This window comes from Oryctolagus cuniculus, chromosome 4 (genome assembly GCF_964237555.1).
Source record: "Oryctolagus cuniculus chromosome 4, mOryCun1.1, whole genome shotgun sequence".
Classification (NCBI taxonomy): domain Eukaryota; kingdom Metazoa; phylum Chordata; class Mammalia; order Lagomorpha; family Leporidae; genus Oryctolagus; species Oryctolagus cuniculus.
Window position 1 is genome coordinate 100,564,751 of NC_091435.1, and position 27,918 is coordinate 100,592,668.

The following is a 27,918-nucleotide window of genomic DNA, read 5'->3' on the forward strand; positions in this document are numbered from 1 at the left end:
AGGCAGTGGAGGATGGCCCAAGTGCTTGGGCCCCTGCACCTGCATGGGAGACAAGGAAGAAGCACCTGGCTCCTAGCTTCGGCTCGGCGCAGCACCGGCCATTGCAGTCATTTGGGGAGTGAAACAACGGAAGGAAGACCTTTCTCTCTGTCTCTCTCTCTCTCTCACTGTCTATAATTCTACCTGTCAAATAATAATAAAAAAGATAATATTGTGTTGACTAAGAAACCTACAGTGAAAGTGATCTATTTGTCATTCTGTTATCCACATCTCAATAACTTCAGTACTGCACAGTGGTAATTCGTGGTTGTAACTGGGGGAAATGAAAGAGCCCCAATGGCCAAAATGGCCAAAGAAAGAATGAGATGTTATTCCATACTGTCTTTGTAAGAAAATCTTTGGAATAATTTTAAGATGGATTATCTTATGTTTCTTTGAGTCTTGAAAAATTGGGAAGTGACATATGATACAAAAGCTTAAGTCTCTTCATGGGAACATGCAGTTAACCAGAAAAACTCAACTTGTCCTCTAACAGACCACTTGTTTCAAGAGGAAACGCAGCTCGGGTAAAACACTTCCTCTTGAAATAAACCTTGAGCTGTGCATGGCCCTCACCAATTAGATAGGGTCCCCTGGGCCTCAGAACTTTCCACAAGCCCTGAGGTCTCTATGGTGATGCATGGGGTTGCTGCAGCGGAAGCACAGGTGACAAGGTGGCCGCAGGTGGCTGCAGAGAACCACGCAAGCCTTCCTTGGGCCTCTGGGACCGCCTGCTCTGCCTGGCCAAGAATCAGCAGAGCCGAGCCAGCCTGGCCTGAGCTGCCACATCCCCAGGAATCACTGGCAGGCGGACAGCTCTGCAGGCCCAGGCTGCTGATGGCAGTTGCTGCATTGGGCTCTGGGGGCTCCCCCTGGGGCTCCACTTCCGCTGATGCTGAGGCCTCACCCTTCGGGTGTCCTGGGAGCTGCAAGGCCTGACTCAGGTGAAAGGGGTCCATTGTGCCCAGCCCCCAGCCCTCATGCAGCCCTTCAGCATCCCTGTGCAAATCACACTCCAGGGTAGCCGGCGGCGCCAGGGGAGGTAAGTCGCTCTCAGATGCTCTGGGCCCAGACTGGGCACCCTGCTGCCCAAGTGGGTCCATGAGGGGCCACGAGGAGGTTGGAGCTGGAGTGTGGTCTTTGTCCTTTGAGGAGGCCCACTTGCCATGCCCCCCAGAGTGCCGAGGTGGCTTGCCCAGCAGCCCTGACCTCACTGGGCTGCCTCCTTGTGGCTCCCTCCTCTAGATCCCAAGATCTTGGAGGTTCTGGATCCTCAGCACTAGAATATGCCCCCCAGTACCGAATTGGTGCTCACTACCTATTGCTTGGCTGAATGAAGGAATGGGGGATGTGTGAGCTGGAGGTAGTTCGACCCCCTGCCTGCCTTGGTACAGTGGGCCACCTCTCTCTACTCTCCCTGAACGGCAGTATTGTACCCTAAACACATTTCAGCTGCTGTTATTCACCTCCCACCTCTGCCCTTTAAAGGGGAAATGAGAGCTTGACCTTTCAACCATTTTCTCCCCAGGGCAATGCAAAGCAGAGCAGCTGAGAGCCTAGTGAAGCGGGCCAGCTTGGGGCAGTGAGGCAGTTGGAAGCAGGCACTGAAATGCAGGGAAGAGCAATGCCTGAGGGTGCTTGAGAACTGAGGTATTAAAAGCTGATCAGCTCATTCTTGGGAAGGGAATGCGTAAAGCCAGGTTCACTCACTGTCTGGAAACTTGGATGATTTTTTCATGTCTCAAGTGAACTTGGGAGCTGAGCAGGGGAAACATGAAAGGTCGTAATGGTCTTGGGGGATGCACTTCCATCAGCCTTTAATAATATGCATGAGAATTTGGGAGAGAATGCAGGAGGAGCGGGAGATATAGGGGTGTAGAGGGAGTTGGAGTTTGGAGAGGAAGGGACAGACAGACTACAGAGGAAACAGCAAATGAGATTGAGTAAAGTCAGCGTGGTTCATGAAGTTCAGCAGGACAGAGCACTAACTCAATAGGGCATTTCAGAAATAAAAATAGGATATTGTGTTGCTTTGAGGACACTCTTGCTGTTTCGAAATAAGTTGTTAAATAATTTTGTAAATTTAAAAAAAGAAGGGTAAAATAATTATCAAAGTCTTCTTTGCAAGGAAAACAAATTACAGGGAAATATTAATTTAATGCTTGAAAGTTACATTCACATATGAGATGAATGTTAGATGAATTCTGGTGCATCTTTCTTTTTTTTTTTTTTTTAAGATTTATTTTATTTATTTGATAGGCAGAGTTACAGAAAGAAAGAGGGAGAGAGAGGTCTTCCATTCGTGGGCTCACTCCCCAAATGGCTGTAATAGCTGGGGCTGGACCAATCCCAGGCCAGGAGCCAGGAGCTCCTTCTGCATCTCCCACTGGGTACAGGGGCCCAAGCACTTGGGCCATCTTCCACTGCTTTCTCAGGAACATTAGGAAGGGACTGAATCAGAAGTGGAGCAGCAGAAACTCAAACCAGTGCCCATATGGGATGCCGGCACTGCAGGTGGTCCGTCACAATGCCAGCCAGCCCCAATACTTCTTCCTAAGGAATGCTTCTTGCACAAATTCAGTGAAGCGAGAGGCTGCTGACTTCATAGGGATCACACCCAGATGAGAGTTCAACCTCTTTGTAGTCAATTTTGCCTTAGGGCAAACCAGCAGGGGCTCAGTGTTGTACTCAGTCCTCCTATCTGTAGTGAAGGCAACAACAGCCAGCAGATACTGCTCGATTTGAATAAAAACATCTCAAAGGAAAACCTGAGTTACAAGTAAAGATTTATTACTCCGGAAAAAGAGTAACAATGCTTCTTACCCTTGGATGCAAGGTGCTTTTAAGTACCACAAAGTTGTTTACAGGACTATTTATGGTCTCAGAGAACTAGAAGCAACCTAATAATATTCAACAGTAAAAATGATTATCAAATTAAAACATATCCAACTGACAGAACAGTATGCAGCCAATAGAAGGGTCACGAAAAATTGGGATAACATGAGAAGGTGTTTATTATGCTAAATGGAAAAGACAAGATTCAAAAAGGATCCAAGCTATAACTAGTATGATTCTCATTCTATAATGCACTAGCCCCCTTTCTCTGTCATTTTGCTTTCCAATGTTTAAGCTACCCACAGTCAACCATAGTACATAAATATTAAATGGAAAATTCCAGAAATAATTTACAAATTTTAAATAGCTTTTATTACAGTACATTATTTTAATTATTCTATTTGATTGTTATTGTAGTAAACCACTTACTATGCCTAATTTATAAATCACACTGTATCATAGCTATGCAGATGTAGAATGAATATGGTGTATATAGGGTTTGGTACTAGCTATGGTTTCAGGCCTCCATCGTAGGTCTTGGAAAGTGTTCCCATGGAAAAGCGGGGACTAGCTTACAAAGACAGGAAACAACCCAGCTGGTGGACACCAATGACCTCTAAGAGGTAGAATTGTGGGTTTTGTTTTGGTCTCTTCCATAGACTTTTCCTTATTTTCCAAGTTCCAGCTAGTACACATATGAAAAATATATTATTACTTTCATGAATCCTTTTGCATTTGGTGAGGCTTTCTTTCTTCTTCTTCTTCTTCTTTTTTTTTTTTTGGACAGGCAGAGTTAGACAGTGAGAGAGAGAGACAGGGAGAAGGGTCTTCCTTCCATTGGTTCACCCCCCAAATGACCGCTACGACCTGCGTGCCGCGCTGATCCGAAGCCAGGAGCCAGGTGCTTCCTCCTGGTCTCCCATGCGGGTGCAGGGCCCAAGCACTTGGGCCAGCCTCCACTGCCCTCCCAGGCCACAGCAGAGAGCTGAACTGGAAGAGCAGCAAGCAGGACAGAATCCGGTGCCCCGACCGGGACTAGAACCTGGAGTACTGGCGCTGCAGGCGGAAGATTAGCCTAGTGAGCTACAGCGCTGGCCAGCACCCCCTCCCCCCCTTTTTTTTTTTTAAGATTTATTTATTTATTTGAAAGGCAGAGCAGCAGAGAGAGCAGGAGAAACATGAACTCCATCTGGGTTTGCACATGGGTAACAGGGACCCAGGCACTTGGACCACCTTTCCATGCCTCAGGGTGCTGTATCAGAAGTGGGACAGCCAGAATCTGAACTAGTGTCTGAGATGCCAGTGTCGCAAACGGCAGCTTAGCCCACTGACTGTACCACCAAGCTGGCCCCTGGTGAGCCTTTCTTTATGGCCAAATTTGGGATGAGGTTTTGTAAATGAAATATACTTGAGAAGAATGTATTTTTTATAGAGGACAATTTTCCATCATTGAGCTAAAGTTTGCCAATGCTTTGCTCATATCTATTTTCTTACTAATTTGTCTGGTTGAGCTACCAATTACTCAGGTAGTATGCAAAAATACCTTATAATCTGATAGTGGATTTTATCTACTTCTCTTACAGTTCTATCAATGAAGCAATTCTATTAGGTACATACAAAATAATATTAATAACAAATCATCTTCCAGGTGAATTGAACCTTATTACTTTCTTTATTTCTAATGGAACATTTAAATCTTTTCCAAAAATTTTATTTATTTGTTTTGTTTGAGAGGCAGAGAGACAGCAACAGACATGGAGAGAGACTTCTCATCCACTGGGGAAGTGGTGGTTCACCACCTCAAAGCCCAGGAACCAGGAACTGAAGCTTTTAAATCTTAAGATTCATAGTATCTTGATTTTCTTACATTTTTCCTGAAGACTTTTAACTTTTCACTTTCTGTGTATTTTAGATGTCCCTTTTGTAAACATGTAAATATAAAACTTAAATCAATTCTGAAATTCTGGCAATCTTTAACTTGGTCATTTACTCCATTTAGACTCTTTTAAGATCTATTTATTTCTTTGAAAGGCAACATTAGAGGGAGAGGTCTTCCATCTGCTGGTTTACTCTCCAAATGACTATAATGGCTAGGGCTGGGCCAGGCCGAAGCAGGGAGCCAGGAACTCCATCTGATTCTCCCATGTGGTGGCAGGGTCCCAAGCACTTGGGCCATCCTCTGCTGCTTCCTCAGGCACATTAGCAGGAGGCTGGAAGTGGAACAGCTAAGACTTGAACTGGCACTCCTGCTGGGCCACACCATCAGCCCCATTAGCTTAAATTCTTGAATGTTTCCTTTAGGGAGGGGCTGTTGAGGGCAAACTCAGTTTTGTGTATGTCTGAAATGTCTTCACTTACTGCATAAGCTTGAGAAAGCTTTGCTAGGTGTCGAATTCTGTTAGTCACTTTCTCAGTGCATCAACAATGTTCCTGCCTTTTGGCTTCCATTCTTATTACAGACAGAGAAGTGAGCTCTCAGCCTAGTTGTAATTCCTTTGAGGCTAATCTGTCTTTCCCTTGCTGTTGAGATTTTTCTCTTGTCTTTGGCTTGCAATGCACCTGTGATGTTGTCCAGGTGTGGTTGCTTTTCATTGTTTCCTCTGGGGAAGCTGGAAACTGCAAACTGGGTCCTTTACAAGTTCTGGCATTGGATTTTCTTTTCACTTAAAAACCAGTCTATTGTACTGTTGCTACTTTGTAGATAGAGCTCAGCTCTTTGTTTACTAATTATCTTTTCAGTTATATTTAATGGAATGTTAAATCTGTCCATTAAGTTTTCCTTTCAACTGTTTCATTTTTCATTTCTAAAAATTCTGCTTGATTCTTTTTTATATTAGCTTGGTCATATTTTGGAGTCTTTTTGTATTTCTGATATATTCAGTCCTTTCCTATTTCTTTAAAAATACTGCAGTACATATTTTATATTCTGTTCAAATATCTGAATTTTATGTGGATCTGATTCTACTGTATAATAATTTGTATTAAGGGACCCTATTTCCCCATGTGTCTTATAACTTTTTTTAAAAATATTTATTTATTTATTTGAAAGGCAGAGTTACAGAGAGGCAGAGGCAGAGAGAAAAAGAGAGAAAGCGAGAGAGAGAAAGGTCTTCCATCTGCTGGTGTACACCCTAAATGGGCCAACCTGAAGCCAGGAGCCAGGAACTTCTTCTGGGTCTCCCATGTGGGTGCAAGGACCCAAGCACTTGGGTCATCTTCTACTGCTTTCCCAGGCCATAGCAGAGAGCTGGATTGGAAGTGGAGCAGCTGGGACTCCAACAGGTGCCCATATGGGATGCTGGCATTGAAGTCAGTGGCTTTACCCACTATGACACAGTGCCAGCCTCATGACTTTTGAATGACAGTACATACTCCTTAAAAATTAGTAGCAATTTTTTGTTTTTAAAGGTTTTTTAAAATTTATTTATTTGAAAGCAGAGTTACAGAGAGAGAGGGAGAGACAGAAAGAGAATTTTGAAAAAAAGATTTATTTATTTATTTGAAAGTCAGAGTTACACAGAGAGAGATAGACACACACACACACAGAGCTCTTCTATCTGCTGGTTCACTCTTCAAATGGCTGCTACAGCTGGGGCTGGACCAGGCAGAAGTCAGGATTCAGGAACTTCCTCCAGGTCTCCCATGTGGGTGCAGTGGCCCAAGCACTTGGGCCATCCTCCGCTGCTTTCCCAGGCCATTAGCAGGGAGCTGGATTGGAAGTTTGAGCAGACTCAAAACAGGTATTCTGACAGGGGATGTGGGCATTCCATGTGTTTTCTTAACCACTGCACCAAATGCCCTCCTAGAATAATTTCTTTATATGGCTGCCAACTCTTCATCTAAGCCTTGGAACAAAATGGACAGATGCATGATAAATAGAAGGTCTGATCTAGGATGCTACCAGATTTGTCTTATTTCTAAATTAGATTGGAATCAGACAATGCTGGTTTCACGTAACATACCATGATAATAGGGGATACTAAATGAATGTATTGAAATGCCGTAGAGATCACGTTATAAATCTTTTCAGTCTCTAGGACACATTAAAATACACAACTAAATTCCAATTTACAGCACAAGGGAAAATGCAGGTGTGGGCATCAGAAAACACTCAAATCTTATTATAGAGCTAAAGCTGTCTTAATTGATCTATCATTTATGGACAAATTATAAAGTACACTGGTTCAAAAATCATTAGAATTTCTTTCCATGGCCGGCCCCTAACAGTGGGATGATAGAGGATGAGTAAAACATCAATGGGGACTAAACATTCCCAAAACAGATCCTTAACTGCCAAAGAAATAATAACCACACAGGACCGCTGTCTTCTGAGGTCAGTGCTTCCCAGAGCTGGCTCCTAGGACGCCCTGGATTCCCGACATGCTCCCGGCTCAATCCAGAGTCTGATGAAAGAGAAGCCAGGGAGAACAAGGGGCAAAGGCCAGGATAAGGTAGGAAAGACAACCAGCAACACCCTTGAGAGTGTTTTTGCTACACTCCAAAATGTCGTCTGATGTTTTGGCAGCTTGATGGAGCCCGAGTTAGAATTGCATTTGTTTGGTTTCAGATTTCATTAAGTCTCTGAAAATAGCAATGCCTCTGGGACTCATAGATCCTGAGCAGGGAACAACAGCTCAGTGACACGGACCATAGACAGTGGTGAGACTGTCGCAAACTGGAACACACACCCTGCTCACGGGGAGGCTGCTGCTTGGCCAGTTATTCATGTGCAGGAACGTGGATCGTGGATGTCTTGTGATTTGTTTTCCCCAGAAGTCATAACTCAGCTGTTTTTTTTTTTTTTTTTATGAGAAATGCCATGGTTTGTAAAGTGTTGGCAACTAATTCCACATTTTAATAAACTCACCAAGAAGGCCCAGCAAAGTGCATGCATGGGCAGGATGCTTCCACAACTGCCAGTGTGCGGCCTTCGTGTTGGACTGCACTGTTGGCTACATGCCCTGCTGTGAAGGAGTTGATCACAACTTTGCTGGAACAGATTTCAGGCAGAGCAGAGACAGGGACAGCAGAAATGCAGGGACCTCACACAGCTGCGAGTGGACAGGGAGCAGGACAAGAAGGGTGAAGGGAGAGGACAGCAGTGGAAATTTCCCAATTCTGAGGGCTCTGGGCCATGGGCCAGAGGGTCCAGTGGGATCGGTGCCTTTCCAATGAGTGAAAATGAAAGAACCAAACCTTATTATTTCAGGATGATGTTAATTCTGAATGTCAACTTTTGCATCATTCTTTCCATTTGGAATTTATAGGGGACTGTTACAAATATTTTCAGAAGGAATGTGCAATATCCCTAAAACAGACAAGTCCCTAACACTTGTTTACACAAAATAAACGACAGCTACTTTTAGGCAATTCTTTTCTAGTCACCGGCTAAACAGATCTCTGAAGACCTCCAGTTGGCAGCATTCCTTGGTCTTGTTTGTTACAGTATTGTTAAAAATATTTGATTATGCCGGTGCTGTGGTGTAGCAGGTAAAGCTGCAGTCTGCAGTGCTGGCATCCCATATGGGCACCAGTTCTAGTCTTGGCTGCTCAACTTCCGATCCAGCTCTCTGCTATGGCCTGGGAAAGCAGTAGAAGATGGCCCAAGTCCTTGGGCCCCTGCACCTGTGTGGGAGACCCAGAGGAAGCTCTTGGCTCCTGGCTTCTGATCTGTACAGTTCTGGCTGTTGCGGTCAACTGGGGAGTGAGCCACCAGATGGGAGACCTGTCTCTCTGCCTCTCCTTCTCTCTGTGTGTAACTCTTTCAAATAAATAAATAAATAATTCTTTAAAAATAAATAAATAAAAATATTTGATAACATGTGGTTTTCATTGGTTGGGTGGGCTTTTCACTCTGCTCTGATGGAGGATCTCATTGTGTTGCATTGAACTTGTTCATGGCCTTCAGCACAGAGAAGCCTCTCCCTCCCCCTCCCCCTCTCTCCCTCTCTCCCCTCTCTCCCTCCCCCTGTCTCTCCCTCCCCCTCTCTCCCCCTCCCCCTCTCTCCCCCTCCCCCTCTCTCCCCCTCCCCATCCCCCTTTCTCCCCCTCCCCCTCTTCCCCTCCTCCTCTCCCCCTCCCCCTCTTCCCCTCCTCCTCTCTCCCTCCCCCCTCTCCTTCCCCCTCTCTTCTCCCTCACCCTCTCCCTCCATGGGTTGGTAAATGTTTCCCCTGCGTACAAATGAACTTATTGCAGTACTTCCTCTTCTCTCCCTCCAGGACAGTCTTTTCTGCCTCAGGAAAGAGGACATATGTCCACCACAATGATGGAGACCTGCCTGATGTGCACAAGAAGCTGCCGTCCAGTGCTGGAGAGGACCGAGCCATGTTGCTGGGGTTTGCTATGATGGGCTTCTCGGTCCTCATGTTCTTCTTGCTTGGAACTACCATCCTAAAGCCTTTCATGCTTAGGTAAGAAATGTGATCCAGAGTTTCCAATTCAGATCAGTCCTAGGCCCAAGGGTAAAGGAGTGGGGGCTGGTGTGTGGCACAGCAGGTTAAGTCCAACTTGCAAAATTGGCATCCTATATGGGTGCCGGTTCAAGTCCCCGCTGCTCCACTTCCCATCCAGCTCCCTGATGATGGCCTGGGAGAAGTAGTGGAAGATGACCCAAGTGCTTGAGCCCCTGCATGCATGTGGAAGACCCAGATCAATCTCCTGGATTCTGGCCATTGCCACCATCTGGGGGGTGAACCAGTAGATGGAAGCGCGCACTCTCTCTCTCTCTCTCTCCCTCTTTCTAATTCATTCAAGTGAATCTTCTTTGAAAAAAAGGTAAAGGAGGGGAGGATGGCTTTTGTTTCTCTGGTCTTTTTTTTTTTTTTTTTTTTTTTGATTTATTTATTTATTTATTTGGAAGTCAGAGTTACACAGAGAGGGGAGAGGCAGAGAAAGAGAGAGAGGTCTTCCATCCACTGGTTCACTCCCCAAATGGCCACAAGGGCTGGAGCTGCGCCAATCCAAAGCCAGGAGCCAGGAGCCAGGAGCCAGGAGCTTCTTCTGGGTCTCCCACATGGATGCAGGGGCCCAAGGACTTGGGCCATCCTCCACTGCTTTCCCAGGCCATAGCAGAGAGCTGGATCAGAAATGGAGCAGCCGGGACTTGAACCGGTATCCATATGGGATGCTGGCACTTTACCTGCTACACCACAGCACCAGCCCCTCTCTGGTCTTAACTCTTGTGACAGCAGATCAGGACAGGGAACAATCAATGACCTGTTACTCTCTCAGCGCTGGGGAAAGCTGGATGTGGAGGGAAGTGGTAAGAAAATGGAAGGTATTTGCACCCCTCACACATCTCATAATCTACATATATTTCAACATATGATAACCCAGACATTAGATACTCATATAGTTCATAAGCTCACCCTTTCAAATGTCAATTTCCAGGTGAATGTTTGGCACAGTAAAGACATCTGTTGGGATACCTGCATCCCATATTTAAGTGTCTGGGTTCAAGTCTTAGCCATGCTTCTGATTCCAGTTTCCTGCTAACGGAAACCCTGGGAGGCAGGTGATAGCTCAGGTAGTTGTGTCTCTACCACACACATGGGAGACCTCTGGGCTCCTGGCATTTGCCAGGCCCAGCCCTGGTTTCAGGCATCTGGCAGTGAACCAGAGGATGGAAGCTTGCTCTCTCTCTCTCTCTGGCTTTTCAAAAAACAAACAAAAAATTAAAGTATAAAATGCTGGTTTCCTGGTTTACCAGAAAAAAACAAAGCACTCTTTGTGAGTGCAAGAAAAATATTTTTTTAAAGATTTATTTATTTATTTGAGAGGCAGAGTTATAGACAGGGAGAGGGAGAGAGAGGGTTTGCTGGTTCACTCCCCAAATGGCCTCAATAGCTGGAGCTGTGCTGATCCAAAGCCAGGCACCAGGAGCTTCTTCCAGGTCTCCCACATAGGTGCAGGGGCCTAAACACTTGGACCATCCTCTACTGCTTTCCCAGGCCATAAGCAGACAGCTGGATTAGAAGAGAAGCAACCGGGACACAAACTGGCACCCATGTGGGTATTCACTTAATTGATTTAACCAAATAATTTCCAGAAAAACTAAGTAGACTTTAAATATGAGCAACAATTTTTGTGCCATCTTGCACAAGGTGTCCTCCAAATTTCTCCCAGGGAGCTGCACTGCAGCACAGCAGGTTAGACTGCTGCCTGTAACACTGGAATCCCATATGAGTGCTGGTTTGAGTCTCAGCTGCTCCACTTCCAATCAGTTTCCTGCTAATGCACCTAAGAAAGCAGCAGAAGATGGTTCAACTGCTTGGGCCCTTGCCACTCACGTGGGAGATCCAGATGGAGTTCAGGCTCTTGGCTTTGGACTGAGCCTGACCCAACTCCAGTTGTTGCAGTCATTGGGGGAGTGAACCAGAGTATGGAAGATCTCTTTCTCTCTTCCTCTCTCTGTAACTCTGCTTTCAAATAAATAAGTAAATAAATCTTTTAAAAAATCTCCCACATGCATCATTTTACAAAGTAAGCTGGGAACTAGTACTGTGGCACCACCTGTAAGGCTAGCACCTCATTTGGGTGCTGATTCATGTCCCACATGCTCCACTTAACGATCCATCTCTGCTAATGGCCTGGGAAAAGCAGCAGAAGATGGCCCAAGTGTTTTGGTTCCTGTCACTCATGTGGAGAACCAGATGAAGCTCCTGGCTTTAACCTGGCCTGGCCCTAGCTGTTGTGGCCATCTCGGGGGTGAACCAGTGGATGAAAGATCTCTCTTTTTCACTCTCTCACTGTAACTCTTTCAAAATAAATAAATCTTTTTAAAAATATTTATTTATTTATTTGAAAGTCAGAGTTACACAGAGAGAGGAGAGAGAGAGAGAGAGGTCTTCCATCCACTGGTTCACTCCCCAATTGGCTGCAACAGCTGGAGCTGCACCAATCCAAAGCCAGGAGCCAGGAGCCAGGAGCTTCTTCCGGGTCTCCCATGCAGGTACAGGAGCCCAAGGAGTTGGGCCATCTTCTACTGCTTTCCCAGGTCATAGCAGAGAGCTGGATCGGAAGTGGAGTAGCCAGGACTTGAACTGGCACCTGAATGGGATGCCGGCACTGCAGGCGGTGGCCTCACCTGCTATGCCACAGCTGTGGCCCCTCTAAATACATTCTTGGTTCCACCTGAAAGGCCGGAATGTTTCACTATATTGTAATTTTCTAAAAATCTTCAAGAAATATTAATATCCTACTTAGGTCGGCACTTGGTCAGGAGGATTTAGGGAGCTTAAGTTTTTTTTTTTTTTTAAGATTTGAGAGAAGAGAGAAAGAATCTTCTGTTCACTGATTCACTTTCCAACTTTCCAAATGCCCACAACAGCCATGGCTGGGCTAGGCCAAAGCCAGGAGCCTAGAATTCCATCCAGGTCTCCCACATGGGTGGCAAGGACTCAACTACGTGGGCTACCATCTGCTGCCTCCCAGGTACGTTAGCAGGAAGCAGGATTGAAAGCAGAAGAGCCGGGACTCCAACCAAGCACTCAGATATGGCGTGTGGGCAACCCAAGAGCAGCTTAACCTGTTGTGTCACATGCCCACAACATAGATCTTTAATTTTAAGAAATAAACAGGCAACATTAAATTATTACTTCAAGATGCCTAGTTTAAATAAATGTACAAATTAATTTGGTGAAAAAACAAGCCTGTGCTATGAGAGAACCGTATCTTTCATTTTTGTATTTTCAGTTGTCCAGTATTTTTTATTAGGCCACATTCAGTGGTTTTTGTGCCTTAGGTCTTGTAGTCATGGTACATCTCAAGTGTGTTATATTACAGGCCTGGCACTGTGGTGTAGTGAGTTAAGTTGCCACCTGCAGTGCCAGCATCCCATATGGGCGCCAGTTAGAGTCCCGGCTGCTCCACTTCTGATCCAGCTCTCTGCTATGGCCTGGGAAAGCGTAGAAGATGACCCAACTCCTCGGGCCTCTGCACGTATGTGGGAGACCCAGAAGAAGATCTTGGCTCCTGGGTTTGGATTGGTGCAGCTCCTGCCATTGTGACCAGCTGTGGAGTGAACTAGCGGATGGCAGACCCCCCTTCCCTGCCCTGCCTCTCCTCATTCTGTGTAACTCTAACTTTCAAATGAATAAGTAAATCTTTAAAAAAAAAAGTGTATTACCAAAGAAAGTTAGTTCCAGATATTTATGAATCTATTTATTGTTTTAGATATTAAGGAAAATACAGTATGAACATAGCTGGATAATCCTTTTCAAACAATTTGCCTGCGGAATTTGGTAATCTAACTTCTAAGGCTCTAGGAAACAAACACAAAGACCCACCAAGATCAGTGTGTTGGTGAGCAAGAAGCTGGTCCCAACATGCAATCAAAGCATTTCCTCTCCCTCATTTACTTTATCCTGGCCCTGTTCTCTGATTACACATTTGTACATATTTGTCCTTTCTCCTCACCACCACCACCACAAGGTGTTTGTGAGAGGGATTTTGCCTTCCACCTCTCTCGCATCTAGGACATCCTGCGTATGCAGTGCTTGTGCGAATTCTCAAGGAACTTTTTCCAAGTAATATTTAATTCAGTACAAGTCTCGCAGAGCATCTCATCTGAGACATTGTGCTTAACACTTTGAGGAGCATAAAGACGAGCAGGCTGTAGCTCCTGGCCTCCACAGCCTGACAGCAAAACCACGGGTTTTCCAAGACACACTCCTGTTTTACATTTGCCTACTTAGAAGTAGAATGGGCCCACAGACCTGCACCTTGCTGCTAGAACTTCCGGAGACTATGCTAAAAGACCTGTAGTTAGATTCTCAAAGGCACATTTTCATCAGGACAAGCCAGTGGGTGTATTTTGATATGATGAAGCATGGATTTCTAAGTGAGTATGGCTCTTGGTGGTTATAGTATTTAGGGTTCTTCAAATAACTGCATCTAAATAATATTCAATAAACAGATTCTTGGATCTTAACTCAGACCTCCTGTGCTAGGATCTCTCAGATTGAAACCCTGGAATCCACATTTTAACACATCCTAACAAATTTATTTAGGTGATTTTTTAAAAAGATTTATTTATTTATTTGAAAGTCAGAATTACACAGAGAGAGGCAGAGAGAGAGAGAGAGGTCTTCTATCCAATGGTTCACTCCCCAGTTGGCTGCCACGGCCGGAGCTGTGCCGATCCAAAGCCAGGAGCCAGGAGCTTCTTGGTTTCCCACGTGGGTGGCCTGCTTTCCCAGGCCACAGCAGAGAGCTGAATTGGAAGTGGAGTAGCCAATTCATATGGGATTGCCGGCACTTCAGGCCAGGGCGTTAACCGCTGCACCACAGCGCTGGCCCCTTGGGTGATTCTGAAGTTTGACAGCCATTATAAGGGTTGGTACAGTGAGAAATACACCAGTAGGAGCAGAATTGAGATGAGTTTTGGTAATGTACTGGTGTTCGCCCTGTCTCTGTCACCTCCATGCTCCCTGAGCATTTTGTGCTCTTAATGATCCTATATTACCTTGAAATAGACAGCTGCCCTGGGATGCCACAGTGGACACGTAAACTGCATTTCTAGTAGGTGGAGAAATTTTTTGTTTTTTAAATTGAAGCACTCAGAGAGAAGAGTCGAACTGCACTACCATCCACACACACATCATGGATGACTGGCTGGACTGTGTTTTCACCTGTGGCGCGGACTGCCGAGGTCAGGGCAAGTACCCCTGTCTTCAGGTGCTTGTGAACCTCACCCACTCGGGTCAGAAAGCTCTCCTACATTACAATGAAGAGGCTGCCCAGATAAATTCCGAGGTAATGACAAGTTCATGAAATTAAAGAGCTCTTAGTATAGCAACCCTTCCATGCCAGACTGCCCCACGCAGGATGACGAACCCAGTGCCGATCCTAGCAGGCAAATTTGTTTCCTTCTAGTGAATAATTTTACAGTGGTTAAGTGAGGATAAATGAAGCTAAATAAAAGTGTAAATGAAGATAAATAAAAGTATTGTTGGAGGAGAAATTGAGCACATAGAAAGGAGAGGAATTATTCTGATTTCATAAGCTGCCATCTGGAACTTACAGTTTTAGCCAATGAGGAAATTGTGGGCAGTCCTTCTCAAGACCTCACTACCCACTGGGTCAAACATGTGACAACATACTTGGTCTACCTTAAATCAAGCAAGAGATTTTCTTTAACCAAATTTCAAAATTATAATTTTAGTAAGTTACACAACTGGTTTATATGACTTATTAAAGTTTATATTTACACCTAACTGTAAGTTGAGTTGTGTTAGATTAGTTGGCCTGTTACTCTTTGGAGTCCCTTTTTTTTTTTTTTTTTTTTTTTTTTTTTACAGGCAGAGTGGACAGTGAGAGAGAGAGAGACAGAGAGAAAGGTCTTCCTTTTCCGTTGGTTCACCCCCTAATGGCCGCCGCGGCTGGCGTACTGCATTGATCCAAAGCCAGGAGCTAGGTGTTTCTTCCTGGTCTTCCATGCGGGTGCAGGGCCCAAGCACTTGGGCCATCCTCCACTGCACTCCCTGGCCACAGCAGAGAGCTGGCCTGGAAGAGGAGCAACCGGGCCAGAATCCGGCGCCCCAATGGGGACTAGAACCCGGGATGCCAGCGCCGCAGGTGAAGGATTAGCCTAGTGAGCCGCGGCACCGGCCAACTCTTTGGAGTCCTTAATCAAGCACTAATTTCAATCTGAGTATTCCTGTTTTCTAGTTTAGATGCAATAATTTTTAAGGTCTCAAAACATTCTTGTAGCAAAGCACAAGTGCCTAATGGGTATGGTGATAAACCTCAAGTTTTTTTAAAAAATGATCAGCTGACAGAGCTTCTTTCTTCTCCACTGGTTCTACCTCCCAGGACCCAAACCCCAAAGTGGGACTCCCTCTCTGTGGGCCGAGGGCAAAAGTCTCAATGTGCTATTCGTTAGGAAGAGATTTTCCTATAGACAGGTGTTGTTTGTTGAATGAACAAATGGATTCGGTGGGTTACTGTTCAGGAAAAGATGGGGGCAGACGACACAGTATGAGGTTGGTCTCCTGCAGTATCATATAATGTTACGAATTCCTTCCCACATCCTTTGCACGGCATCTGGGAACATCCATTTCACTGTCCTCCTGCCAACCGTTTGCTAGAGGCTATGTACTATTTTTTTTTTAATCATCTTTTAAGATTGAAACTAATAGCTTCAGCAGTTTCAGAATTAAAATTGTTAGGCGCTTGGTGTTGGTGACAGTGTCCTTGCCTTTTCTCTCCTCCATATTCCTAGTGCTTTTACACACCCAAGTGCCACCGGGATGGGAATGATTTGCTCAACAGTGCTCGGGACATAAAGGAATTCTTCGATCACAAAAATGGGACCCCCTTTTCGTGCTTCTACAGCCCAGACAGCCAATCTGAAGACGTGGTTCTCACTAAAAAGTATGACCAAATGGTTATCTTCCACTGTTTATTTTGGCCTTCACTGACTCTGGTAGGTGGTATCCTGATCGTTGGCATGGTGAGATTAACACAGCACCTGTCCCTACTGTGTGAAAAACACAGCCTGCAGTCAGAGATGAGGTAGGTGGCAAAGCACCCCATACAGAGCAACACCAACTCAAACTGTGGAGTTCAGGGAGAAGCGGTGGAAGGAGCAGAGAAATTTTAAGATGGTGGCCAAATTAAAGTACTGGCCTTCACACAGACACCTGCAGTTTCTGCGGTTGAAGGCCTAATTATGCCTGCTTGCAAACTAACCATGTAGTTGGGTAATCGTATTTTCATGTGTGGGAAAAATTTTTGAAATGCCTCATTATGTATTATGTTTATTCTATACATACATACAAATTCACCACGTTTTCTACTTCAAATCTGTTTCCACAACGAGCCAAGGAAGCACTTCTTGTTCCCTTGTGGCAAAATGAGTTCAACGGAGTTATTCTGCTCTAGTTTGAACTTGTAAATATGGAAATACTGAAGGCATCTAGTCTATTGAGCACTGAACTTTCTGCCTCACTCTATGTAGTATAGCTCACATGACAATATTTCTCATACAAAATCTGTCATGAGCATTACATTCACTACGGAAGATGAAGCTTTGGCAGAAAATTGTAAAAATGTAGACTTTAACATATTTATTATAGTTTGTTCATCACCATTCATGATGAAGAAAGCTGCTGCCTAGATTTACTAAGTTTAGAGTTATTTATACTTAACCTTGCCATGTACCATGTAATTTGTCTTTCAGCAACGTTTTTCCAGTTAATTATGTTTTTCATAAGCTCATGTTATCCCTTGTGTACATCCTGTTGGGAGTGGGAGAAAAGGCTGGCAATGCGTTGTGCAGTAGGGAGGAGCTGTACTGCATTTCAACATTCACCTCAGATAATCCACACTGGAGAGAATCCTGAGAAGAGAGCCAGCAGTTGCCTGTACTTTAATCAATCATGGTTATTAAATAATGGCGGTATAAGGCACTCCCAACAAATGCTTCGCAGATCAAGCTTTGTTCTGATTTTCCCATGTGCCTCCAAGTATCTATAAAATTTTACTAAAAAGTCTTAAATCATGGACAATCAGAAGAATGAGACTTTGAAAGCAACTTCTACATGTAGATGTAATCAAACCAAAAACTAATTCTACATAGTTTCATGCCTCATCAATTACTTTCAAGTCAGGAATTCCTAAACAATAGATAGACTAATACAGATTTATGTAGTAAAGAGCAATCTTGGTGTCTCCTGTTTTCTCCTGTGGAGTGCTGGAGAAAAACATGTGTAGGATTTATTTGTATTTGTAGGCAATAACTGTAGCTTTTTAGGTAGGTTACTCTCAGGAAAATCAGCTCAATGGTCTGAATCACTCTTATCTATAAAATGGGGATAACCTCTTCTTTCATGAGGTTCTTTTAAGGAAACAACAAGGCGAGGGTGTGTGAGAAACATCTGGCTTAGTTTCTGGCATCTAGTAGAGGTGTTAAAAAATGTTCAGATAAAGAAAAAATCTTGTGCTAAGTTGCAATATTCAGTCTGCCATGGCACTTTTTAGTGAACAGCTGGTACAGAGCATAGAGCAGGAGGCTTGCAAGAGAGGATTCTGCACGCCTGCTCCCCTTTCTTGACTAAATGTGACATATATCTAAACCCCAGCATGTGCTGTATAAAGGCTGTGATAAATTATTTTGCATACTAAATAATTCTCTAATAAAACATGTATGCACGCACATTTGAAATCATTCAGCAAACCACGATTCTGTAGTTTTCTTAAATTAAGGACACCTCTATTCTATTTCTTAGTACATTTTTCACTTAACAATATACGATTACTGAATTTTTTTCCTGTGAACAAATTCAAAACCATTATCTGAAATCTAAAGTTTATGTTCCAAATACCGCAGTTTTCAATTTCAGTGTCCACTTGGTCCATCCCAGGAAAGAGCTCTTATGTTCAGAGAAGTTGTGGCTCTTGTTTGAGCCCCATCTGCTCCACTTCCAATCCAGCTTCCTGCTAATGTGTCTGGGAAAGCAGTGGAGGATGGCCCAAGTCCTTGGGCATCAGCCACCCACTTGGGAGACTTAGATGAAAGTCCTGACTCTGGGCTTCCACTTAGTCATTTGGGGAGTGAATCAGTGGATGAAAGATCTGTTTCTCCTTCTCCAACTCTGCCTTTCAAATAAATGTTTTTTTTCAAAGTATCTTAAGAGGCAAAGAAATAAAATTTATGCAATGATTTAATTGCTTAGAATATACCTAAAAATATACACATTGATAGAATGTATATACTTTTACCTTAGAATATACCTAAAAGTATATACACTGATACATTGGTATCAATGCCCATGTGCATCACTGCTCAAAGAAAAGCCCAGACTTACCTTTTGCAAAGTTTATGATAACTGACAGAAAAACCAGTTTACTTTTAGCCTTTTAGATTCTGGTCCATCTGCTTACACACACACACACACACACACACACAATCTACATACATTCACAGGTGTATGTATAAACATGTCAACTTAGAATGTAATTCTTCATGCTATACTTCTCTAATATTTATCACTTTAACTGCAGCAGAAAAATTGGCTTTTAAGACATGATGGGTTCAAGTAAGTATTCTTAGTTATTATTGAAAAGAACTCAAATTCAGCTAAATTTTGATTGTTAGCAACACTGGTATGCTTTTCAAAAGAAATGTCAAAACAGAATTACCACAGTTCTTTGTTTACATAGTACACTAAGGATTGTTTGGACACAAGTCAAAGTAATTTTTTTTGTTTTTTAATAAACAGCGTGATGTTACAGACTGCAAAGTTAAAGAAAAGCAGACATTGACAGTTTCTGATGAGCACAAACAGGAAGTGCAGTCACAGGCCAAACTTCTTGCTAGGAACAGCAAGACTGGGAAGAGGTCTTAAATTTAGTGATATTGTATAATTATTCTATATTCTCAATATAATAACACATGCATCTTGCTGTGTCAAATACTTTTTGGGTCATCATTAAAAGAACATTAAAACATTTTTCTCCTAACTAATGCATTATACCACAGGTCTTCAATTCGTTGAATGAGCAAAATATAGAGAAATAGAGTTGCTACAATTAATGGGGCCAAAAAGGATGGTTTGAGTTCTTTGTTGAAGTTTCCAAAGTAAACATATGATGTGTTTTAGTCTTCTTTTGGTAGTGTTACATTCCCCAAGATATTAAAGTAGTAAGTTATGTCCCAAAAGGATATATTCTTTTAGATTTTTTTCTCCTCAATTACGTCCAAGGACTGAATTACAATGAAACCACTAATTCCACTTGAAACTTGGGTTCCATAACAAAATACATTTCTAGAAATTAGATGAAGGCCAGGTTCTTCAATGACTCTTAGGAACATAAATTAAATCTTGATAAGGGATTTTGTCATATGAAATCAATAGATAATGACCACATTTAGAAATTGATACTAGAATTGAGGAGTTTAATCTTATTAAAGATATGTTAATAGGAAACATTGAAGGTTTTCTGCCTTCTTGCTAAGGGGAAGGATTAACAAAAATAAGAATACCTAAAAATATACAGTCTTAGCACACCCACAAAATTATCGTAGTGACAGATTAAATAAGTTTGCAAACAGACTCATTGACTTTAAGTGGCTTACAAAATTCATTTAAAAACTTTCCCTGTACTTACCAACATGAGGAATAGAAGCTACTGTTGGTAGTGAAAATCAGTTACCTAATTAACACTATATATACAATACACTAATTTTTACTTTTCCCATTACATCTTTTATATGTACTTCTGAAAAAATTGTCAGAAAATATCCTTATGGCTCACACTTGTCACTTTCTGCTAGTTGGCAATGCTGGAATATCAACACACCTAAAACCAAACAAAAGGAATGGTGCTGTACTAATAACAAGGAAGTACAAAACTCTTAAGTGGAATACTTGAATGAAATAAGTGTCTTTAAAGACTAACATCCCAACTTGGGAGACTCCTAATAAATTCTAAACTCGTCGGAATTTTAAAACTTTGATATTTGTTTACACCTTTTATAAAAGATGTCTCTTGAGTAGGACTGGTAAAGCAGTGTATATACAAATCGAAATGTGTGCAAATACACCACATCAGATGTACTAATAGTGAAGAAAGAGAACAAAACAAATTTTAAATGCCATATTCAAGAACCTCGTACCATGAACCTCCTCACATGATAGCCTTTCCAAAATGGCTGGAGCCATGACTGAATTTTAGCCTAAATCTTTTCTTAATATCTGCTATTCCATTTAAAAGAAGGCATGCCAACTCTGGTCTTTGTAGCTCTAAAATAGAGTGCTCTGCAAAACATTGTCTGATGTATTGAATCGTGAGTCATCTTTTTTTTTTTTTTTTTTTTTCCTTATTAGTCTTCTGAGGTAGAGTTAACCATCCAATTTTGTCAGGACCATAGTTATCTTGAGCTAAACCTTATAATCTTTTCAGAGAGTTAAATAACTTTTAAGAGAAAAGAAAACAGGCTTCCCAGGCCATGGCACATACAATATATTTACAATTTAATGTAATAATTAAAAATGGTTTTGCATTTGTTGTTTTAAAAAACAGCCCAGCTGTATTATTCTGTCACCAAGAATTATTATTTGACGATACTGTTGATGCTGAATTTTACATTTCAACATTCACAATCCCATCCTTCATGAAGAGTTAACTGTCATGGTACTCACGTCTTCCCACAACTTTCAGCCTTCTCTTAGAGACACCCCATCTGAGCAGGATGGATACAAAGAATGGAGTTCATTCAAATGGCTCCTCCCTGTTTTGCCCCCTCCTTCGTATTCCCCTTTTTTCAAAAACATCTGAAGTATGAAGGTTGTCTTTAAATAGTAGAAGCACCACAATCTATTAACACCACATATTGCCTTTAAACTGAATTATTTCAGTGATGTCTTGGACACCAAATTATTTTTTAAAGTGGACTTTGAGTGTATGGGTCCAGCCCAGGTCTGAAGATTGTGCAGACACAGAAACAAAAGGAACTGAATAATATTCAGAAGAAGTTAATGTGCTAGTTTTAAAATACTACTGAAATTAAATTTATCAAAGAGTTGGCAAGGATGGGCTACCGATTAAAACATGAATTAAACTGGATGTACAAAAATCATTCAGAAAATAAAATCAATTTTATGTGCTGTGAAATTTCCAAGGTGCCTTTGAAATAGACTGCTCACAATTTTTTTCTATGAGCCAAAGCACTGAGTTTTAGGTGGAAAAAAGAATATAGATGGATTGTGTTTTACCTATGTGAAAGTCACCAATCCATTTAAGGTAAAATCCAAGGGGGTATATACAGTCTAATCAAGTCGTCATTTTCCTGATGAATAAGAACTACGCTTTACACAAGATACTTGATCAGCAGCTGTTTTCATCAAAAAACCAATACTCATAGTTTCACAGTTGAAAAAATTACACATTAAAATATTTTACAATTCATTATATATTCACCAGGTTCCCATTTCCTAATGGGCTTGTAATATAAAGCATAATAGAAGGGAAAACCTCAAAGTTGATTACTTTGACACTAAATTTTACAGAGGACACTAAGAACCACAAAAAGCTTAGGTTCTATCATAAAATAGCAACCAAATTCCATTCTTTAAAAAATCCAATTAGAAACATCTTTTTTAAAAAAAAAAAACAAATTCCACAATAAAATTAACAGATTTCAAATTAACAGCAGTCTAAAAATCTTCAAAATAAATGTTTTTGTATAGCTGAGAATATGGTAAAAAGTTTAAAGCATGATTTTCAAACAGTTGATTATTTCTTGCTACAATATATTTATTTTTTCTCCAAAATAATTATTGAAGGAAATAGTTTTGAGTGACCCAATGAAACTGTAGAGCCAAAAGTCAGTCACACCATATTCAGTGACAAGGAGGGTCGGCTATAGGAACTGATCAATCCATGTGAACTGATCTCGGATACTGAAGTACCTGGAAGTGGCTATGTTGTCGCTGACTTGAAACAGATCCTAGGCACCCCGTGTAGCATTCGATTCGATTCTTGTTTTTTCTGCCTTTCTGAGCATTACCTGTCCTTTCTTTCTTTCTTTACTTAATCTGTATTCTTTATAGAATTTGTCTATACTTCATCATATAGAATTAATTTGGTTGTAATAACTCTTGAAAATAAATATAAATGATGAATTAAGTTATGTGGCTTGTGTGTTTTAATGGTGGAGAGGACCTAGGGGAAGATGGGTGGGCAAATATCTAGACTGATGTGAAAAAAATGCGAAAACTGTATGAATTCTGTGAGGGGAGGCTCAAAGTTTTGGCACTCGGGTAAAACACAGTTCTCTGTTAAATCTTCAGTTTCTACCCCTAAAGTCTCAGATTTATACTATTCACTGAGTTTTCCTGTAATCTATCCCTGATATAGAAAACACGGGGATATATTAGTATGCATTGGCGGTTTATATCTAAATAATACAAGATGCTGACTGTGAAGTGTTAATAAGTTATGAACTCTGTATCTGCAAAATAATCTATTTGGTTTCCTCATTAAAACAGTTTAAATTCTGCTTAACTATTCCAAGACAGTTGACAGAAGTTACCCTAATTTTCAAATTCATCTTTTTGTTGGCAATATTATATACATGCTTTAGTGAAGTACCTAAATCTTCAATAATTATGCCCTTTAAGGGTTCTAAAATAGCCAGATATTAAGAATATTTGTATTAGAGTCCCTTGTTCACTATCCAAGACTTCTACTATAGGTATCTGATTTCATAAATGAGTACTTTAAAAGTGATGATGTTGTACTAGAGTATACAGTGTGCACTCTTTAAAAGTTGTTTTCCAATAATATCTAGAAAACTGTCAGTAAATTATTGCACTTTTTTTTTTTTTTGGAGTGGCACCTGGGCATTTGCTAAAGCTATTTCCTAGGACATTAACCATTCATTTCAAATACTGAGTAAAATATCAGATTCTAGAGTGATGACTAGCATTAACTCCTACATCTTGGTTAATGCTTTTCAACATATTTAAGAATGGGTCCTGTGCTTAAATGGGATTTAATAAGGACAGAGAGTAAGCTCTGGTCACTTGATAATAGGATATGACCTTACAATGGTTTAATGTCCTACTTATATTATTCAGATATGAATATATAGCTTAAAAAGGTAAAAGGTTCATGGTTTCTATTTCCCCATATTATAAGGTATTATTCATCAGCATACCTCAATAGAGGGGTTTCAGCATTCAGGAAGATAGTCTAAATGGTGTTAATTTTGTCAACTAATTTCATGATTGAGCCATTCTCAACCATAAAGGAGGATGGAAGATCAGGGATTCATGTGAATACAAAAGCGAAGAAAAGGAAGAAGGATGAAGTTTAATCTGCTTTCCTTAAGTAGTTATACACTGGTTAACGGTGTAAATTGGATAGTGCCTGAGCCTCACCTATAGACCAAGAGAAAAGCTAACCATGCTGCCACCAACAATAAAAAATTTGGGGTGCAAAACAATGCATGACTATGGGACAGATTATGTAAATAAAGAATATATATTAATGATAGTTCTATAATATAAATAGCCTTTAATAAAAAAAATAATCTTTTTAATAACATTAATACTTCTATTTTCTGGAAAACATGCATGAAAAATGTGTTCAGTTCAATTGCAAAAGGAGAAAAAAAATCAACTTAAGGTGAATACTGTACAATCCTGGAATGAGAACTACTCCTGCTCATTCTGTTTCTATGATGATTACTTCACTTTGTGGGAGCCCAGAATTTCCCTAGGTATTAAGAATACTGTCAAAAAGAAACAAAAAGCAAAAAACCCAAAACCAAAAACACCACCTTATTACAGGTCTCATTTGTGACTGCTTCCAAAATTGTGCAGATAAGACCCCCAAATCATCAAAAGGTTTGATTTATTAAAAAGAAAAAGTCTCTGGAGAAATCTCGAGAGTCCCTTCCACCCCAAGCACTTTTCTTCATTAAACAAGGAGTCAAAAAACCCACTTCAAACTATAAATTGAACAGCAATGGAAAAATAAGAAACTGTCATCCTTTTCCATTCTATGTAATTCAACATAAACTCCAGTTGACTCAGTCCTAATGCAATAACAGCCTTATAGTTGTATCCACATGTCGAAACGCAGAGCATTTGCAAGACAAATAGAACATCATTCTTTTTCCTTCTCCATCATTTATATATATTTAGGGGATTTTTGTTTTGTTTTGTTTTTAAAAAAAGATACAAACAATCTTCAAAGTTTACCTTTTTGGACTTAAGGCATAACATGAAATTGCGCATTATTCTAAAGCTTAATTTTGAAATGAACTAGTTTAGTGCTATCAAACCCTGTTTGCGTTTACATTATTTTAAATTATATAGTATTTTATTTCTGTTCTTGCTGTAAATTCTAATGCTGTTCATGGATTGTGCAATTCCTATGCAATCAGTCTTTGCCTGCTGACAGTTATTAACAGTGCGGTGTAGAATCCAGATATTGAGCTCTCAGTTTCTTAGATATCATTTCAGTTCAATGCATGCTGCTTAATTGTGTGGAAGATCCAATCCATTTTTGTTGTCCAGCCACCATGATGTGCATCGTTCATTTGTTTCATGAAATATTCCAAAGCCTCCTGCTCAGTTTTATCTAAGGCTAGGGTCTTTCGAATATATGCAATGTCATCAAAAGACTGCAGTTCTGGCATTCCAGAGCCAAGCATCATTGAGAAAAGATTTATGAAGAGATTGGCATGCTGCCGAATAGCTAGATAAGCCTTGTAACACATCTCTTGAAACCTATAAGTAGTAAGAACAGTTTGGTCAGTGTGAAGCCATTACCTCCAGGTCTCTGCTCACATGCTACACAATTAGAGAGGCTTTTTAATATGAAAGTATAAAAAACACATTCCTCTCCCTGCTGTCTCCACCAACACTTTTCCCTTTCCCCAACTAGAATGTGAACTCTATGAGATAAGGACTTAATTATGTGTTGTCATCAGCACCTAGAACAACAGCTGACACATCAGAAGTTGAGTAATTGGTCCATTATAGAGCTTTTAGGCTTAGGCTAGGGCCAGGACTGAGTTATAGATAAGAAATAATTTTATAAAAGGCTTTAAAAAGTACTTTAAGGACTAAGACAAACTAATAAACTATCATCAGGTGGTAAGAAAAATTATGAAAAAAATCACAGCAATTATAGTTCACTGACTTCTTCACATTGTATGACTGAAAAATGCTTCTAGGCAATAGCCACTGTTTGTCAATACAGAGAAGGTATAATCCAATTATTCACATAGCAGTAAGTAAAAATTTTTAATGTGTTATGAAATTCAGGAATATTTTCTTTTTAGGTCTTAATTAGCTCACCAGATTAAACTGATTTCCCTTTCCATTTTAATTCTCAGTATCATACAAAATAGATAAACAAAAATATTAAAACATTGTTTTTACAAAAGTCATTTTGTTAAACAACATGTTTTTATTCTAAATTGCTTCAAAAACATCAACTGCTTCTGGTACTGTAGCAAGAATTCTTTATTTTGTGCTTTTGATTTCTTCAGCTTACCTCTCAAATTCTCTAGTTTTTGTGCATTCTTGGGCTCCTTTACTAATCACTATTAAGAAATCCTGTGTCAGAACAAATGGTACACGTTCTCGCTTATAACCAAATTTTTTCTTCTTGTGGTCCAAAAAGTGTCCGAAATCTATATGAAACAGCTTTCAAAAATAAGAAATTATGTTATGGTTTCTGTGTGCAGCTATCCAGTGTCTCAATAAATGCAGTTAAAGAGCACTAATTATAAAGAGAGAAAGCCATTACTTGTCCATCATCTTTCACCATGATGTTACTGTTGTGCCGATCTCCAATTCCCAAGATGAAAGTTGCAACGCAATAGCCAGCACATGAACGGGTGAACAGGTCAATGGCTGCATCATATCTACAAAGAAATAACTTATGAGTAGTGTGGAAATATAGAGAGATACAGGCTACCTTAAAAAAAGATGGTTAAGGTTGCTACTGAAACAATTAAATAATCACTGACATTACATAAGAAAGTAACGAAGTCCAGCAATCTAAGGAATTTTCAAGGGTTCCTAAGAAAATTTCTAGATGTTTCTGACCAAAGAATAGTGCTTATTATAGTGAAAAATAAATCATTAAAATTAATTTTTCTAATCATTTACATAATGAATTAGAAATGAAATTCAAATGTGCAATGTTAACTTAAAAAATGAGCTAATAATAAGAACATATTTTAGATACCCAAGTTAAAAGTCTAGGATTTTATCAAAGTAAGAGCAATTTTGATCATCTAAACATAATAACCTCATATATTTCAAAGTTTGAGGCATATTTTTTCCAAATAAGTATGATTAACTATTTTCTGTGGCATACACAACCATTAAGATATATATATATATATATATATATATATATATATATATATAAACATATATAACCACTAACAGATTCATCTAACAAAAAACTTAGACTAATCTAGAAAGAACAATAAAACTCACATTTCTCCTTTGTTCTTGTCTTTGAGCCACTGATGCAGTGTATGGCTATTGAACTGCAGTGCACCTTTCAGGCCACCTTTGCACTGAATCTGCATGATAGTGTGAGAATTTCTCACCACCTCAATAAGTCCCACACAGTCACCAATTGACAGACAACCATAAGGTAACATTCTATAAAAGGGGAAACACATAATTATATGATGGAATTTAAAAAGAAATATTTAAATAAACTAAAACATAACTATTCTATTTGAAACTCTGTCATGCATGCATGATCTTTACTGTCCTACTAATTTTAATCTTTTAAAATTTCTTTATATTAATTATTTGAAAGGCAGAGAGGGAGGGAGGGGACCTCTTCTATCTGCTGGTTCACCCCGCAAGTGTCTGCAATAGCTGGGGTTGAGCCAGGCTGTAGCCAGGACCCAGGAACTTCATCCAGGTCTCCTTTGTGGGTGGCAGGGGGACCCAAGTACTTGAATCATCACTTGCTGCCTCCCAGGGTGTGCATTAGCAGGAAACTGGAATTGAAAATAGAGCTGAGACTCAAACACAGGCACGCTGATGTGAGATGCAGGTGTTCCTTAAAGCGGTGTCAAATGCCTGCTCCTAATTTTCTTTTTTGTAGTGTGACATATTTCTTTTTCTTTTCTTTTCTTTTTTTTTTGACAGGCAGAGTTAGTGAGAGAGAGAGAGACAGAGAGAAAGGTCTTCCTTCTGTTGGTTCACTCCCCACATGGCTGCTACAGCTGGTGCTGCACCGATTGAAGCCAAGAGCCAGGTGCTTCTCCTGGTCTCCCATGGGGTGCAGGGCCCAAGCACTTGGGCCATCCTCCACTGCCTTCCCAGGCCACAGCAGAGAGCTGGACTGGAAGAGGAGCAACCGGGACAGAATCTGGTGCCCCAACCGGGACTAGAACCCGGGGTGCCGGCGTCACAGGCAGAGGGTTAGCCAAGTGAGCTGCGGCACCAGCCAGTGTGACATATTTCTAAAAAATCCTGAAAATTATCTACCACATTTGTTGTAATTTTCAATTGAGACAGCACTTAACCATTCATCAGAAGAGAAAA

At 40.9% G+C, this 27,918-nt stretch overlaps 2 protein-coding genes across 4 annotated transcripts in view; one reads left to right on the top strand and one right to left on the bottom strand.

Annotated features, from left to right (window-relative positions):
- Positions 1 to 945: 945 nt before the first annotated feature.
- KCNMB3 (potassium calcium-activated channel subfamily M regulatory beta subunit 3) lies at positions 946 to 18,041 on the top strand. The gene is given in 5 exon segments (XM_051859163.2): positions 946 to 1,081; positions 9,094 to 9,285; positions 14,431 to 14,629; positions 16,098 to 16,371; positions 16,374 to 18,041. Coding segments are annotated over 5 exon segments (849 nt in total). The 5' UTR covers positions 946 to 1,019; the 3' UTR covers positions 16,496 to 18,041.
- A 1,030-nt stretch (positions 18,042 to 19,071) lies between these two features.
- PIK3CA (phosphatidylinositol-4,5-bisphosphate 3-kinase catalytic subunit alpha) overlaps positions 19,072 to 27,918 on the bottom strand; it is a 103,790-nt gene continuing 94,943 nt past the window's right edge. For all 3 annotated transcript variants that reach the window (XM_070072478.1, XM_008266536.4, XM_070072479.1), the window contains 4 exons: positions 26,848 to 27,018; positions 26,147 to 26,264; positions 25,892 to 26,043; positions 19,072 to 25,119 (listed from right to left, as the gene is read on the bottom strand). In XM_070072478.1, coding sequence (XP_069928579.1) covers positions 24,849 to 25,119; positions 25,892 to 26,043; positions 26,147 to 26,264; positions 26,848 to 27,018 — 712 coding nt within the window. In that variant the 3' untranslated portion in view covers positions 19,072 to 24,848. The remainder of the gene's footprint in view (positions 25,120 to 25,891; positions 26,044 to 26,146; positions 26,265 to 26,847; positions 27,019 to 27,918) is intronic.